The sequence below is a fragment of the Triplophysa dalaica genome, chromosome 13 (genome assembly GCF_015846415.1).
Source record: "Triplophysa dalaica isolate WHDGS20190420 chromosome 13, ASM1584641v1, whole genome shotgun sequence".
NCBI lineage: Eukaryota > Metazoa > Chordata > Actinopteri > Cypriniformes > Nemacheilidae > Triplophysa > Triplophysa dalaica.
In genome coordinates, this window is record NC_079554.1 from 23,128,365 (window position 1) to 23,144,802 (window position 16,438).

Below are 16,438 nucleotides of genomic sequence, written 5' to 3' on the forward strand. Positions count from 1 at the left end.
ATTTCTATCACTGGTAGAACAAATGAATCTTCGGTTGACGCGATCTCTGCATCTGAGTTGCGCTCGAGCTGCTGAACTGCCCGCTCACTCTGCGCGAGGCTAACTTTGAAAACTACTCGCACTCCTTTACGTGACTAACCCTCAAATGTCTAAAGAGGTTGTTGGTGTAAAAATGTTTTGGGTGCTTCTCGCATCGTGGAATTCACATAGTACACACGCATCAGATTGATAAAGCATTGTCTATTTCAAACATCTTGTAGAATTGCCAGACCGGTGAAGCCATTTTCATATCGCGTAAAATAAATGTCTCGTCAATTTTGCGTCATCTGATCGGCTTTTCTGGATCGGCCTTTTAGAGACCGCCGATCATACTTCCCAAAGTGATTATCGGCCGATTATGATCGGCGACCGATCAATCGGAGCACCTCTACAAAAAACGACTAAAAACTCTTCTGTGAATACCTGACAGACAAATGAAAAAAACCCCACTAACACTAACCTTCTTTATCTCAACAGGTATTGTTCTGGTTTTTGTTGAAACTAGTAACTTTTTATCAGCACCTAATGTATTATTGCTCCAGTATGACAGCACGTCATTGCTCCCTGAATTCTATGTAAATCGCTTTGGATAAAGCATCTGCTTAATGACTAAATGTAAATGTACACACAAATGTTGTTTATTTCTTCTCTTGCATAAATCTTTCATGTTAAATGTTAAGGACGCAAATGTTATATATAAAAGTTAAAGAATGAGTCGCTGTTGTGACCACACTGAGAATCAAAAGGTCAAATTCACTACAATAATTTTCTCTGCCTGCAGATAGCAAACGTCAAAGAATAAAATCATATTCAAGGATTAAAAGTGTAACTCTGTCATGTTGGTGAAAACAAAACAAACATGTAATCTAATGAGATATTTCTATGTTAGACATTTAAACCTTAAAATGTTTATCTTGATACTTCCTCAACAAACCATAAACTAGAGAAGCGATCTAGATACATTAGGACCCTATTTATAAAAAAAAGCAATGTAGTGGACAAACGTGATCACCGCACAAACCAACATTTTAACAAATTGTTCAGTAACAAACATGAAGAAATAGGCCAATCTGAACATGTTCCCTGAACTCCAGAGCCGAGGATCTTTCCAATGAGTGAGTGCGATGAGTCATCGCTGCATTAAACAGCGTCACGCTATTCGCCACATCCCAGCAGCGCGAGCTCGGTGGCAGGGTCGTTGTGCGGTGACGTCACTCGCGCCAGCGGACTGTTGCTTTGAGGAGATTTCAGTTATGAAGCGCGAGACTGGCGAAACTTTTGGCAACAAACAGTTGAAGATTTCGACTCCATCACAGCGACACTGAGGCAAGTGACCAGCGGATCGTAAATCTGTGATCTTAAAGGCTCTTATATGTGCAGGTCTATGTGCTTTTATGTATTCTCGGAGCAGATGCGTTAGTAACACAGTGTTTGGTGAATCGAAACCCTCGCGCGCGGGCTCGTGCTGCAAACACCCGCCATTGAGGAGCTCGTGCTTGTAGTCGAAGCAAAGCGCGCCATACATCGAAGTTTACTTCACTGTGTTCATGTAGCCGGTCATTGAAACGCCGAATAACGTCACTTGTGTCTTGAAGGTCTTTGACGATCCATGTTCGAGGCAGTGAATCCTAAAGCAACACTTTCTACAGATTTGCAGGAATAATTTAAATCTTTTCACGATGGTCGATGTTCATCGTGTATGCGTTGCACTGCATTACTAGACTACGATACACGCCAGATAGACATCACCGTCGAAACAAGTTTGTGTACAACAACACACGATCTATGATGACAACACGTAGCAAAACATCAAATTAACGTTAAGTCATATATATTTAAAGGCGCAGTCAGTGAAATCGAGCGGCAAGGTCACTCCGCCCCTCCCCCTCCCGTTGAAACAAACAGCGGTTAGGTGTTAGCTGACAGAACATGGCGAATTAGTTCCAGTGGACCCGCGGTGTATGTAGATAGAAATTAGGGCTGCACGATATTGGGAAAATATGCGATATGCGATAACGTTTTTGAATATTGCGATAACGATATTTCTTGCGATATAACATTCCCCCAGAGAAATGCTATTTTGTTTATAATTTATATAAGTAATAATCATACTAAAATAAACAGGTAATAGATATTCCTCTAATCTAAAAATCATGTCTAGTCTACATGCAACTATATTTATATTTATGCATTTAGCAGACGCTTTTATCCAAAGCGACTTACATTGCATTCAGGTTAAAAAAAATGTCATACACATTGCCTTACACTTTCGAAAGTCTTCAAATAGCTCCCTGTGTGTTCCAGATGACTGTGGAGATTAGTTGTATTTCCTCTCGACGTAACCACAGTTTTTCGGCACGACTTACACAGTACCTGCATTTGTGACACGTCTTCTCTCTTGAAGCCAAAATACTGCCATATTTCAGACGTGCATTTCTTTTTAGGCACAAGTTCTTCGCTGATGTCATTTTCCTCGCTTGTATCTAACCTTACTCCTGCCATATTTATTTTCCACTCTATGCTCTGAGCCGCTAGGTTCACCTTTCGACCCTCTAGCCAATAGCATATAGCACCTTAACTACTTGGAGGCGGGTATAAAGATAGTAAAGCGGCAAGCCCCATCTGATTGGTCAAATTTGGACAACCTACGCATGCAACACACAAATGCTTGGCACAATAAATTACACTTATCGCAACTCTCTGCGATACGTATATCGCATATACTATTATCGCGAGAACGATAATTTTTCGATATATCGTGCAGCCCTAATAGAAATTGCTCATTCTACGGTAATATGTTTGTGAATGTTTTACATTTGTAACCCTGGACAACAAAACCAGTCTTATGGGTACATTTTTCGAATTTGAGATTTTTACATAATATGAACGCTGAATAAATAAGCTTTCTATTGATGTATGAGTTGTTATAATAGGTAACAATATCTGACTGTGATACAACAGTTTAAAACTCAGGAATCTGAGAGAGAAAATTGCCTTTGAAGTTGTTAATCACAGGCACTGTAGCAGGACACCCACTCACAAAAATAAAGTTTTTATATATATTTAAGGTAGGAAATTTACTAAATATCTTCATGGAACAAGATCTTAACTTAATATCATAATGATTTTTGACATAAAAGAAAAAGCGTTAATTTTGACCTGTACAGTGTATTTTTGTATTTTACTAAAAATGTTCCCGTGCTACTTAACACTGGTTTTGTGATCAAGGGTCACATTTTAATTTCATTTATTACGTTGAGGTGGATGCTGTGTTAATTTTATTGTTGATTATACAGCGAGACCAAAGACCAATTTTCAGCCAAGGCTGGATAATAAAGTACCAGCTAAACTGAACATAAAAACATAACCTTTCATTGTGTAAGCTCTTTATACACTTCTGAAGACATATCACATTTCTATCAATAGATCATCCCAAAAATTACACTCTGGACCTTTAAAGGTGTCATATGACACGGCTAAAGGAATATTCTGGTTTGTTTTAGATGTATTGTAATATGTAAACAGGATTTAAGGTTCGAAACTCTGTATTTTCCACATACTGTGGCTCATGTTACATTACAGCAAACATGTTACATACAGAATATATGTCTGGTCTTGCTTACCGTTCTCACTGAGACTTCTCATTATCGCTTTTATGATGTTGTGATTGGCCAGTTCACCAGTGTGTAGTGATTGGTGGGATACTGCAAGCGTGTGATTGAAATGTAACGCCTCTGACCATATTTGGATCTTCAGGTTCCTCTTCAATTGTACTGACAGGTACACCACCTTACTTGTGTCAACATTTGTGTGGTCTCAGTCACATCAGACCAGCAACTGACGTAGATTTGAAGGAGTGTTGTTACCCAATGCTTTTCATTCACTTTTATATAGAATGCCACTTTTGTTCCCACAAATGCATGAAACTTATAACACACCAAAGACACAGAAAAACACATGTTCACGCCATATGAGCCCTTTGAAGTACCGGACGAAGAAGGTCAAGTTTGACATCATACAGCCAAACATATGTCAGTAACTCAAAAAGATTTATTTCCCACTGATGATACATTGTTTATTTGTTTTTCAGGATGCTGTAAACACAGAAGTTCCGCGTCTGGTTTTGAGCGGCCAGATGAACACGGTTATGGAGAAACCTGCGGATTCTTCAGCTGTGAGGACACAGAGTAATGACACGTGTGATACACGGAACGGTCAACATGTGGACATGATTGAGGTGGTGCTGGAGAACGAGTCTGTCTGGAGTCGTTTTCACAGCGTGGGCACAGAAATGATAATAACAGAGCAGGGCAGACGCATGTTCCCCTGGTGTCGCTTTCGTCTTGCTGGTTTACACCCCAAACGCTGCTACTCTCTGCTCATGGACGTTGTGCCCGCCGATGACTTTCGCCACAGATGGAACGGAGAGATGTGGGAAACAGACGGACCGGGTGAGCCTCGTGTTCCGGGTCAGCCGTGTTTTCACCCCGACTCTCCAGCCTTGGGTCAGCGCTGGATGGATGGCCCGGTGTCCTTCTATAAAGTCAAGTTAACCCATGACACTGTGGATCAGGACGGTTGTGTGGCTTTGAGGCCTATGCACCGTTACCAGCCTCGCCTTCATATACTTCCTCGTCACCAGTGTGCCGTTTCACTGCAAGACCCGGACGTCCAGATGTTTACCTTCACTAACACAGAGTTTTACGCTGTGACGACCTTCCAGAATCCAAAGATAAAACAGCTTAAAATCAACTGCAATCCTTTTATGTTGGCCTTCAGGGAAGACAGTGAGAAGAGCCTCAGACCTGCTGTGAGTGACAGATGTCAGTCACGGTCTGCTGTCAGTCACAGTCATGATGACGACTCTGAAGACCACGTGTATGTCAGTTTAGTCTTAACGCAAACGCAGTGAAATGTTTGTTCTGGTGTAGCGCTGTTATGTTTGACATGTTTGTTTCTTTATTTGTCTGTCAGTTCAACACACACTCGAGCTGAATCCCAGTCTGATGAAGAGCGAGTGTTGGCAGACAGACAGAGACTCCTCTGTGATCAGCTCATCGGACGCTTCATAACAGAAGATTCAGAGGCGTCTGAACAGCCGCATGTGTCGTCTGATTCTTTTGAAGCTCATCGTCCCGTCAGCAGAACCTCGGTTGAGAAGGTTGTCTCTGCTGTGACGACCTCCTCACTTCACAGGCAGCAGAAATCTGTCGCCCTGGCATCTTCACGTCGCTCTGCTGTCTGTAACCCACACGGGGTCGGCTGGAGGTCCAGACGCTTGAGGAAAGCAAGGAAAGCCAAGTCTAAACGCTGGTCTAATGTCAAGTATGCGAGAGCCGCTGTTCTTCTGCCCCCTGCAGACACGTCCACGCAGCCTGACCTTGAGGACGTGGACGGCGTGCTGTTTGTGTCTTTCGGTGTGAAGGTACGTTACATCATGCGACCACAAGATCTGATGGGAAGAATCTAGACACATGATTTATTCTTTACACCATTATTGACCACGTTTACATGCGCATCAATACTGCCATTATGTCAAATAATCAGAGGAAGAACATGTTTACATGACATGAGAACACCACTGTGCTCCCGTTTACATGGACGTTAGATTATTTACTATAATGCATAGCACAAGCCGTGATCTCAGATGCAGTAGTTGTGTCGTTTGAATCTATTTGCGTCAAATGCAAAACACAGTTATGTGGATGTATTTTCTGCTTATGCGGTGCCGTGCGCTGTCATCATGCTCACACTGTTTCTGTATGAAGGAGCAGAGACTGCTGACATCAACTTGTGTTGACGGTTTAACCTCAGACTGTCATGTTTAACATCAATAAGTGCTTAAGGTGCGTGACAGAATTACATGCACACCTGGATCAGAGCAGCATAAATGGAATTCATGTGTTTACGTGCCTTCATATTACGAGTAAATAACTAGGGATTTTTAAGGTCCTACTTTGGTTTCTGGAGTGTCCAACAATAAGTTTATGTACATAGAAGGTGTCAAAACACTATTATGTCATAATAATAGGTAGTTATTCTTATCTTATTTCTTGACTGACTCTCAGATGATTGGTTCCGTGATTCATATGAATAATCCCCTCCTTTCCACTAGTCGAGTCTGCTGGAATTGATCAGATGGTCTAGTCTGATGTGATTGGTCAGATGGTCTAGTCTGCTGTGATTGGTCAGATGGTCTAGTCTGATGTGATTGGTAAAATGGTCTAGTCTGATGTGATTGGTCTCCCGTGAATGAGGCTCACGAGCTACAGTGTTTGTAGGAGGAGAGTGAAGTTTTGGAGGGCAGTCCTAGCAAAACGTAGGCGGGACTATATGTAGTGACGTAAATCTGTACCTTATCTAGTGACGACTCATTTGAGTGATTCTGAGTCGACTCCCTTTATTCCAAGACAATAACTTTGTTATTCATTCAGTTTAGGATTTCCTACTTGGTAGAATGCTTACTTTCAAACACGCCACATTACACACTGCATTCAATTCAATTTTATTTATATAGTTCTTTTCATAATGTGCATTGTTCTAATGCTCCTTTACAGGAAAAACTAAGAAAAATAGAAAAACACAGAAAAGGTGAAACACAGCACAGTGCATGGTGTTTATAGAACAAGCAAGATCATTCTAGTAAATAATATCTAATAAATGCAGTCTCCTGGTCGGTGGTTTATTTGATATATTATGCATTAAATGAATGCTTAGCTAAAATGAGGTGTCTTTAATCTAGATTTAAATTTGGGGAGTGTGTTGGACCCTCAAATAATATCAGGAAGGCTATGAAATGTAATTTTCATGATCTAATGTTATGTACTCTTTAAAACAGGCGTAGACCTCACCCCATATGTTTCTTCCATTATGCGTACTGCCATTATGAGCTTAATCACGTTATATAAATCGACTGATTGCGTAACATGAGGTGAAGTGTCCTATTATAGTGGCATTATGAGGGTGCATGTAAATGTAGTCAATGTTGACGGGAGATGTAAGAATATCTTATAGTCTATGACAGATGTTTTTATCTAAAGTGACTTCAGGCTCGCAGGGATTCAATCACACTGATACAATTCTTGGTTTTGTCTGATAGGAAGCTCTTGATGTTCATGTCGTGAATATGAGGAGGTCTGTGGAACCGTCATCATCATCACTCACTCACACTCAGACAGAGAAGTGGCGGTGTGATGAAGGTTTGAGAGCATGAGTGTCTTTAACATGATCACGTGTCCTCCCTCACCTAACTTGTGTATAGATTGAGTAGTTCTCCTCATGAATATAGCCAAAGATGCTGCAATGGTGTTAAGAACGAAAGCATAAATAAAACCATTGATTATGTACACGGCTCATTATGTGTGTGCAGAGAAGCAGAAGCAGTTCATCTCCCAGCAGCAGCTCATCTTACATCAACATCTGAAGAAACTGAAGAACAGACAGATCATTCATCCTGCCCTTCAAGAAGGTTGGTAATACACAAACCCACACTGAGATGACACCTTAAGCTTAGCTTTGATGAATTCGATTTGAATAAGATAATAGAAATATTTCACACTGGCCTCAAGGATCCAGCGGTGATAACACACTGTGACGACACTATTACAAGAAGATTGTTGTAATCCTCTAAAGACAACAAGCTAATAAAACAGATGGTGATTCAGGAATGAAGAAAGTTTGACTCCACAGACACAACTCACTGTCACGCACACTGTTTTTATTTCAGTTGGGCTGAAACTGAACCTTCTGGATCCTTCTGTACCTATAGACTTGCATTATCTTGGTGTGAGTTTAACTTCACCTGCTCTCAGCGTTGACAATCTGACAGCGTCCTCTGGTGAGCAAAACAATTCAAGAAGAAACATCACCTGTTTTTCTTCAATGACGACAACTCCTCTTGTGTGCTTCTAGATGTTCCATTTCTATCACCGGGTGGAAAGACAGACGACCCCGTGAAGACTAAAGGCTGTCATAACACAAGTGGACAGAGCTCAATAGACAGTAAGAAACTTGTAGTCTGAAAAGCATAATACACATTTTGTCTGTTCTTCTAAATCTTCATTTTGGAATGATTTGATTGGTCAGGCTCGATCAACCGTTCAGCATTTTTCTCAGATGAGTTGGATGAATATCTTGAAAGTGAAGCTCAGCAGATCTGTCAGCGTGCCGCTGTGTTTTCTACAAGCTCTCCGTCTTCTGTGGTCTACCAGATGCCTGACAAAAGCAGCAGTTACGTCCGAACGTTAGACAGCGTTCTTCAGACGCGGGGCGTAACAGCAGCTCCTCCCACCGCTTCAACAGAGCGTCGCAAACCGTCAAATGTGTTGCCTTCCAAACCTGCTTTTAAAACCACTCCAGAGAGCACAAGGAGAACCAGACAAAGCACCTCAGTGAAGACCACTGTGAAGAACGCTCAACATTCACCTCAAGAGCGTCATCACTCCACACACAGCAAACCTGAAGCAGAGGTCAGACCTGGAGGTCATCTAAGCCGTTCTTCCAGCATCTTTGTGTCGACACCTGCTAAATATCAACTGAAGCTGCTGGAGCAGGAACGGGAAGCAGTTCATCACGGCAAGAGTCGCACATTTGTCACCGCAGAGAGAGCAGAGTTTGCTTTGACTTCACTGGTCACTTCAGAAGTAAGTGTATAGAAAATATTCACAGCACTCCTCAAAAGGTCAAATGTGAAAGTGAACACAATAACGTGGAAGCACCATCAGTGGTGTGGCATCCCAGAATTCAAATCACCCAATGTGTTTCATATCTATTGATCATGTTTCTATGTTGTCAGTGTGTTAAATTGGGCTTTTACAGCACTCAAGTCTGGTGTTGGCAGTCGTTTGGGTTTCTATACCGGTTTTGACGTTGCAGTAAAATACTTTGCCCGCTAATGAAAGCTGAACTCGCCGAGATGGCGAGATAGAGAAAGTGCGTGTGTTAAAACTAGGGATGTGCACGAATATTCGAAAATTTGAATATACGAACTGCAGTACTTATTCGAATAATAAAATCGCTATTCGAATTTTGCTAAAATATTGCTCTGCTGGCCAAGGACGCAAACTAATACTAACAGTTAATTATTGACCCACCGAATAAGAGTGACAGCTGCCCATCACAGCATTCGCGACTGCCGGAAGACGGAGATGTACCCCCGAGCGAACCGAAAGACCACTCGGCTCGTAGCAAAAATAATCTCAAGAGAAATGCTTCCTTTTAGTTTCGTTGAGGGAGAAGGATTTAAAGAACTCTTGCAATTTCTAGAGCCAGGTAGAGTTTGTGTGCATTACATCTGACAGTTGGACAGCATTAAACACAAAGTCCTATGTCACAATAACGTGCCATTTTAATGCTGATGGTAAGGTGAACAGATATGTTTTGCAAACCCGATCAATGGATGAGCGACACTCTGCTACCAACCTGGTGCTTCAGTAAGATTAGTCGCTTAGCGCACCGTTATTTGTGTGTCCCAGCGACATCTGTGCCGGCAGAGCGTGTTTTCTCTGCAGCTGGGCTTATTGTTAATAGACTAAGAAGCTGACTTTCACCCGAACATGTCGACATGCTATTTTTCCTCCAGAAGAACATGTAAAACAAGATAAGATATGCTGACTGAGTTTAAAGCATAATGTTAAAGTTAAAGCTATATGTAAGTTCTGTACAAAAATTAAGCGGCAGCCTGCTATACGTATTTGCGCTTTTTTGTTCGCTCCGAGATCCTTATTTTGTTTGCACAAATTGTGTCATGTTCTTCTCAGCTACAAAACAGGATGTATATGTATAAGCTTGTTTTTATATACCCTGATAACCTTGTTCAGAAATGAAGAAAAAAAATGTTTTACTGAAAATAATGTCTGCCTGATTAAACTTAATTTAAATTAACAAATATTTGAATATTAGTTTTTTATGAGCTCAAATATTCAAATGTAAGATTTGTGGAAAATGCACATCCCTAGTTAAAACTGTCTTTCTTTATGATCAATCCACTGGTCACGCATGTTCCGATCCATCAAACCATTATATAAGATGTTTTGATTGTTATTATCAGAGCGTTCTGACTCGTGAACGAGGGCAAATATCTCAGTCGACGGCTCAGTCAGCATTTATTCAGTCCAGTTACACACCACATATGAGTTTCTGTACCCAGCCTACTAAAATCTGATCTCATCCAATCACTTCAATGATCTGCTGGACTCGATGTGTTCAATCTTTTCAGAAATCTAAGAAGCCAGTGTTCGGGAAGAATCGTGTTAGTCGAGATGTTTGCAGTCTTGACTTCTGTCGGCTGGGTTGTGTCTGTGAGAGTCTGACCAGACAGATCCGAGGACCCACACACTGCAGACGACGTCAATGCATGTTCGGCTGTGATTGCTTCAAGCACAAAGTTTTTCTCATCCGTCCACCAGAAAGAAGCCAAACACTCGTCAGGAAGATCCCGCTTATGGCTTTCCGTAAGTCTCTGAGGTTTCTGGCTCTGGAACAACACTCTTTCACACTAGTCTCAAATGTGAAGACATACCCGTTTGTGTCAACAGCTGTTGATCCGCAATCAAACCACAGGCCTGATCCTGCGGCCAACATCACCCGCCTGTGGAACAGAAGATCTGATGAGCGCGACACTGAGCTCATCTTTACACCTTCAGCCACCGGCTCTAATCCTCCTGCGCTACAAAAAAACTCCTGCCCACGAGTCTATGTTCCACGACCTAATCCTGTGGTAAAGATGTCACTTTCAGAATCCCATCAGCACGTGTGCATGTGGTGTGAATGACCCTGGAAACACATTTCTGGAAGTCTTTAGATTTGCCTCTGATGATCTCTTGTTGTTCGCAGGTGCAGGAAATGGAGAAAGATCCAGTTTACAGGTACTTAGAAAGCAAGATGACATGCGCTCGTGTTCGAGAATACAACAGTAACCCACCACCGCAGTTCTACATAATACCCATCAAGAAAAAAAGACGTGATAATGAGGTATGTCACACACAAACTCTTCAACCTTCCCAAGGGTCATGTACAGCAGCTAACTCTGACAGGACTTGTGTTTCTCTTGAAAACTGTGTTTGTGTTCTCACTGAAGACCAGTAAAGTCTCCCGATCGTCTCCTGCTGGCACACATCTGACCTCTCAGAGTCCAGGTCAGTTACACACACTTTGATTCTTCTCGAGCTATCTTTATATGTCTTTATATGTTGAGTTCCTCCGTGTCGTTTCAGACAAAAACGCTGCCACATCAGAAGAGCCTGAAGCCACTAAGGTTCTGGAAATCATTTCTGAGTGTAACTGGGAGGCCCAGCGGACCCTGCTGCTTAAAGAAGTGTTTCGTTGCGTCGATATGAACCTCCTGTCCTCCTCTCTTTTCATCGACATCTTCAAAGTGGATCTTCTCTCAACAACTCTTAAAAAAGACGATGGACGCTGCACGTTGAGCTACAAGGTCTGCGTTTCCCTCAGGGAGATGTTGAGACGGACTGATGAGTCACGAAATAAAGCAAACGAACAGGAGATGATGACCGACCAATTTCATGTGAACGAGTCTGATTGTCAAGTCAAGGAATCAAGTTGTAATGATGAAACTCATTTAAGAAGTGTTGAGAGGAAGATCAGAAGCGTGAAGCAGTTTCCTCTTCTGTCTGGTGTTATTCCGGCCGGTTGTCTAAAGGCCAGTGTGAAGATGTCTGCGTGTCCTCATCCAGTTCAGGTAGACTCTTCAAGTTGCTGATTAACTGATTTTTAAGATCAATGTTTCACACATCACACACTGACTTTGAGTTTATTCCTTTATTTCAGGTCAATGGAAAACCCTACACCAAGGCAAATTTGTTATTGGGTCAAATAGGATCATTGCATCCGGCCAATCGTCTTGCTGCGTACGTGACTGGCAGGATGAAGCCAGTGTGTCGGAGTAAGACCCCTGGCAAATTAGTTCCAGACACAACGCCTGCCAGTCTGAAGGACATCCAACCTCCAGTGATCCCCGGGCCTGCCCATGAGACCATATATTCACCCAAAAATGTTTCTTATCCTTTCTTAATCTCAAACCATTCTTCAACACCTAATCATATGACATCATCTAACCCCAGACTGACTGTACCAAACTCCACACCTCCAGCCAAACACACAAATACCAGTAAACCCAATATAGTTCTGCCGGCCTCTGCTCTTCCACCGGGTCAGAGTGTGGTTCTGCACCCCGTCTCAGGTGTGAGCGGAGCAAACATCTGTCAGTTTAATGGCCAAATAATTCAACTGTTTCCTCTTCCTGCAGTCTTACCCATTCATCCGCAAACCAAAGGTCAGTATCAACACATGCTTATTCCTCATCAAACCATGGCCTGTATTCTCAAAGCTTCTTACAATCCTCTCAGAAAGTTCTTAATTTAGCTAAAACTTCTAAGATTCAGCGATTCAGGACCAATCTGAGAGAAACTCTGAGCAAGGAAAAGATGCAAACGTTTATTTAAGTGAGGAGGCGGGGCTGACCGCGTTGATGTGTATAACACAGTCTTTTGAAGAGTGTGATTGGTTGGTTGCCCAAAAAGAGAAAAACAAGGTTTTTTTAAGGATAGGGTCTAAGTATAAGTCGTGTCTGAAATTACAGATGTTTTACCACACGGTGTGTGTGTGTGTATATTTATATTATTTATTTTCATTTATCGTGCTGTTGATGTCATACTAAACGTATTTGATAGGAAATGAACAACAACACAATATTGTTGTGAAAGTGCTGGTATTATTTGTTTGATCACCTCACTTACAGAAGATTGGGACAGAACCAAATCATCTCGCTGCCATGTGCATTTTGTTCAGTTGTAATTTACTCGTACAAAACATTTTTCATGAATATGGGCCCAGGTTTGATTTTCATGCTTAGGGTAAATGCAGCATTATGTCTTGTATTCAATATGAAATAACTTCTCACCCTTTTTACTGTAGAAAACGCTCATCAAAAAGCACAAACACCAAGTGCTCATCCCCCTCAGATGATCCAAACCACTGCAAAGCCTCAAAAAGAAGCAGCTTTACCTAAACGGCATCCCTTCATTGCTCCCAAGATCCTTTTTCTGCCCAGAACCACAGGCTTCGGCTTTACTACTGACACTACAGCTCAGGGTCCACACGAAGGTTTGCCTGGTAAGACAGGAACATTTTCTTTCCGGATATGCCCACCTGCTGAAGGTCAGACAGATTCAGGAGAAAGTTCTTCCACAGTATTACTGCCTGGAGGATATCGCTTAATGAAACTGCCTGTGAGAGATCATCCCTGTGAGGACAGCCCATCCGTACCCTCAGCGTCACATCTGATGACGAAATGCACGACACAACACAAACACCTTTCAAACAGAGACACTGAAAGTGATTCGGTCCCTGAGGCTAACGCTAAACAGAAGGGTCAGATTGTCCCCCCCACGCACATGAATGCAACACGTGAATCCTCAGTTAAAACAGAACCACATGACATTCCGACACAGCCGCCCTTCACATCTGATGCGCCTGAAGATAGTCCTGAACATTTCATCAAAACTGAGCCATATGACTCTACACAAACCGACTCTTCCTCCACACATCCTCTTCTTCTTAAACAAGAGCCGAGCACCGAAGAAAGCAAAGATGCTGAAAAAGATTTTGTCATCATCAAAGTAGAGAGTTTGGGTGAACCGTCAGAAACCAATCAGTTCTGCCATGACATCAGTGAAAACGCCAGAAATCCAGTGAGCGACTCGCTGGACACACGTCTGAAGATCCAACCGGTCACACCGCCCGTAAATGTGATGAAGAGCTGTCTCAAACCATCGCTCAATAACCCTCAACAGCGTGCAGAAGTGAAGACGTGCAGCTGGCCGTTCAGACTGATGCAGAAAGCCATGAACTCATGTGAAGACGACAAGGACGAACAAAGAGACGTCTGTGAATTGAGTACGAGCATCAATGAGTCTGATGACATCATGGAGTGTTTCACTGAAGACTGGAGTCCAGAGGGGAGTGTAAGTCATCATCATCACATGTGTGTTTGAACCTCTTCTAACCAACAGTCGACCACCCAAAGACAATCACTCATATTATTTATTTATTCCCAGTCTAGTGAAGATGATATTAACATCGACCCATTTGAGCAGAACCCTGAAAAGATGAAGGAGAGCAGAAGGTGAAGTGTGTCAAACATCTGAATTATCCGTTTCACATCCTCTGTCAGTTCTACTAAAGCTCTTTTTCTCCACAGAACATCACAGGAAGCAGGACAGCTCAGAGTGAGTTACGGTTGTTCACTATCATCATATAAATGCTGTTGTTTCATTGGATAATAGCGTTTAAAAGTGGACTGTGAGACTGAGTAGAGACTCACAGTAGATGACACCTCAAACATTCCATCTTATCTAGTGAGGCCAGTTCAGATCTTCATTGTTGTTTTGCAGTTGAGCGATGAGCGGGGTGGATTTCAGGAGGGACAAACGCACTGCGACGTAGGGGAACCCATGTCTCATCTGTGGGTTTATAAGCGATCGTGGCGTCTCAATCGTTCTGCGAGGAAACGGAGACAACGTGCTGACTTACCTCAGTGCTTTGATACTTTGAAGAGGACTCTGAACGTGGAAGATCCTGACATGAGCGTTCAAGATGTTCTTCTTCAGGTGTGTCACTCGGAAGTTTTGTCGTGTTTGTGATGAGCTCTTTGGCCAATAAACCAGACGGGTGAATGTGGATTCTTTCCTTTCAGGCGTGTGATATGATTGGAGCTCTTGAGCACCGCAGCAACTCTCTAATGAAGAAGAAGAAATCTTTGATTCAGAAACACTCCCGTTACATTTCACTCATCTCACAGCTCTCTGGTAAACAACACAACGCATCTAACTTCAAAACAAGTGTCCTCTGTTCAGATTCTCGTACAACGAGTGCGTTAACATCCACAAAATAAAGGGATATCTATCAAAAATCTGCTTAAAAAGAAACATGTTTTCACGTGTTTACATGCACAGTAATAAACCTCACAGTTTCTCGCATGCGGTGACGTCATCATCGAAGTCTGTTTAGTCATTAAAAATGCAGAATCTGTATTTTAAGATCTCTTTTCATGTCCGCAGTACCTGCATATGCAACAATAGTTCTTCACTTTGACGTTTCTACATCAACTGCATGATTCCAGAGAGGACTTTTATAGGTTATTTTACTATTATTTCCGTTTGGGACTTTTTACTACTGCGCTTTCAGACATGAGCACATAAACAAAACTGAGAGAAACCAGTGAAGCAGTTTATATGCAGCGCTAAATCTGAGTAATGGGCAAAAAATACCTCTCAGGATCGGTTTTGCTTAAGCAGTTTATGAGCTTTCCCCGATAAAAGAACGTCCTAACATATCAGCATATTGAGCATACTGGGTTTAAGACTGTGCATGTAAACACGCTCGATGTGAGAGTGAAATACAGAGTGTGCATGTTCTTCAGAGCTGAACACATTGAATAAGGAAGTTTTGTCTTCATAATCAGCAGGAACGGTGAGAAAACACGCTGGGCATAAACGCTCATCAGAAACATCTCCACTCCAGCATTCAGGTGAGTTGATTGTTGTCTCTCTTCAATATATTTTTGCTTTAGTGGAATTACATCAGATCTTCACTTTCTGGTCTTGTGTGTTTGTCGTCTCAGTGGCAAAAAGACCCTCCGGTTTGCCCAACATAGTGCTGCAGTCGTTCAGCAAGATTTAGTGTGTGTGCTGACCCGACTCTTCAGATCTCTGCGTGGACTTCATGTGACATTCCAGGACAGACAAGCAGAACTATCTCCTCCATGAGGAACTGTGTTTCTACACCAGGATCTTCCAGTCTTTATAAACCTGAAAATCAAACAGTCATAAGTGACAGATGGGAGATTATGTGAGGAGGTGTTAAAATCACTTTCATCTGAATCACAGCAAACACTTTTGCTTTCTGTCCTTAACATACAGCTCAAACAACAATATTACTGTTCACAAAGACTGTAGATATGAATGTATTCAAATAACCTCATAAGCCTCACATTGGGGCAGTCTTGTTATGGATTCGGTTTAATACTAAACATTATATATACACTAAACCTTGCACAGTCCATGGAATTTATTCTACAGATGTATTTTTCATTTAAAGTTATGTCAGTTGAATGGACCTGAATTATGTTAATGGTCTTTAATTGCTGTTAAGACTTTAAATTAAACTCATTGTTGCAATGATTTGTTTTTATTGTCCTGCTTTTGCATGTGGCAACGTTGCTTTACATTTAATAGACGCTTTTATCCAAAGCGACTTGCAGAGAAGATAAAGGATTAAAGTGGTTTGTCAATAGGAGGCAATAATACTATAAGTGCTTATACAAAGAGACTAGATTTCGTCCAAACCCAGAACAACCTCTATTGAGAGAGAGAGTCAACAT

General features: G+C 41.9%; 1 protein-coding gene across 2 annotated transcripts; it reads left to right on the forward strand.

Moving 5' to 3' along the window:
* Window positions 1-599: 599 nt before the first annotated feature.
* Window positions 600-16,197, forward strand: magl (MAX dimerization protein MGA-like). Of its 2 annotated transcripts, none has more exons than XM_056764957.1 (21): window positions 600-1,365; window positions 4,130-4,917; window positions 5,014-5,464; window positions 7,139-7,238; window positions 7,409-7,507; window positions 7,766-7,876; window positions 7,951-8,040; window positions 8,125-8,681; window positions 10,256-10,490; window positions 10,575-10,756; window positions 10,873-11,010; window positions 11,117-11,174; window positions 11,253-11,737; window positions 11,827-12,331; window positions 12,973-14,021; window positions 14,115-14,182; window positions 14,258-14,285; window positions 14,451-14,666; window positions 14,753-14,864; window positions 15,524-15,586; window positions 15,680-16,197. In XM_056764957.1, exons 2-21 carry the CDS (start codon window positions 4,175-4,177, stop codon window positions 15,736-15,738), a joined length of 5,349 nt encoding a protein of 1,782 aa, XP_056620935.1. In that variant the 5' UTR covers window positions 600-1,365; window positions 4,130-4,174; the 3' UTR covers window positions 15,739-16,197. The 2 variants fall into 2 exon arrangements, with proteins under 2 accessions (XP_056620935.1, XP_056620934.1); XM_056764956.1 differs by having other exon boundaries at window positions 602-1,365; window positions 15,521-15,586; window positions 15,680-16,196.
* The last annotated feature ends 241 nt before the right edge of the window (window positions 16,198-16,438 follow it).

Excerpts from the sequence above, each read along its gene's own strand:
- magl (XM_056764956.1), top strand. The coding sequence starts at position 4,175 with ATGAACACGGTTATGGAGAAACCTGCGGATTCTTCAGCTGTGAGGACA. Across the intron at positions 4,918-5,013 it reads GACGACTCTGAAGACCACGT|TTCAACACACACTCGAGCTG; the intron begins GTATGTCAGTTT and ends TTTGTCTGTCAG. Across the intron at positions 11,011-11,116 it reads AAAAAAGACGTGATAATGAG|ACCAGTAAAGTCTCCCGATC; the intron begins GTATGTCACACA and ends TTCTCACTGAAG.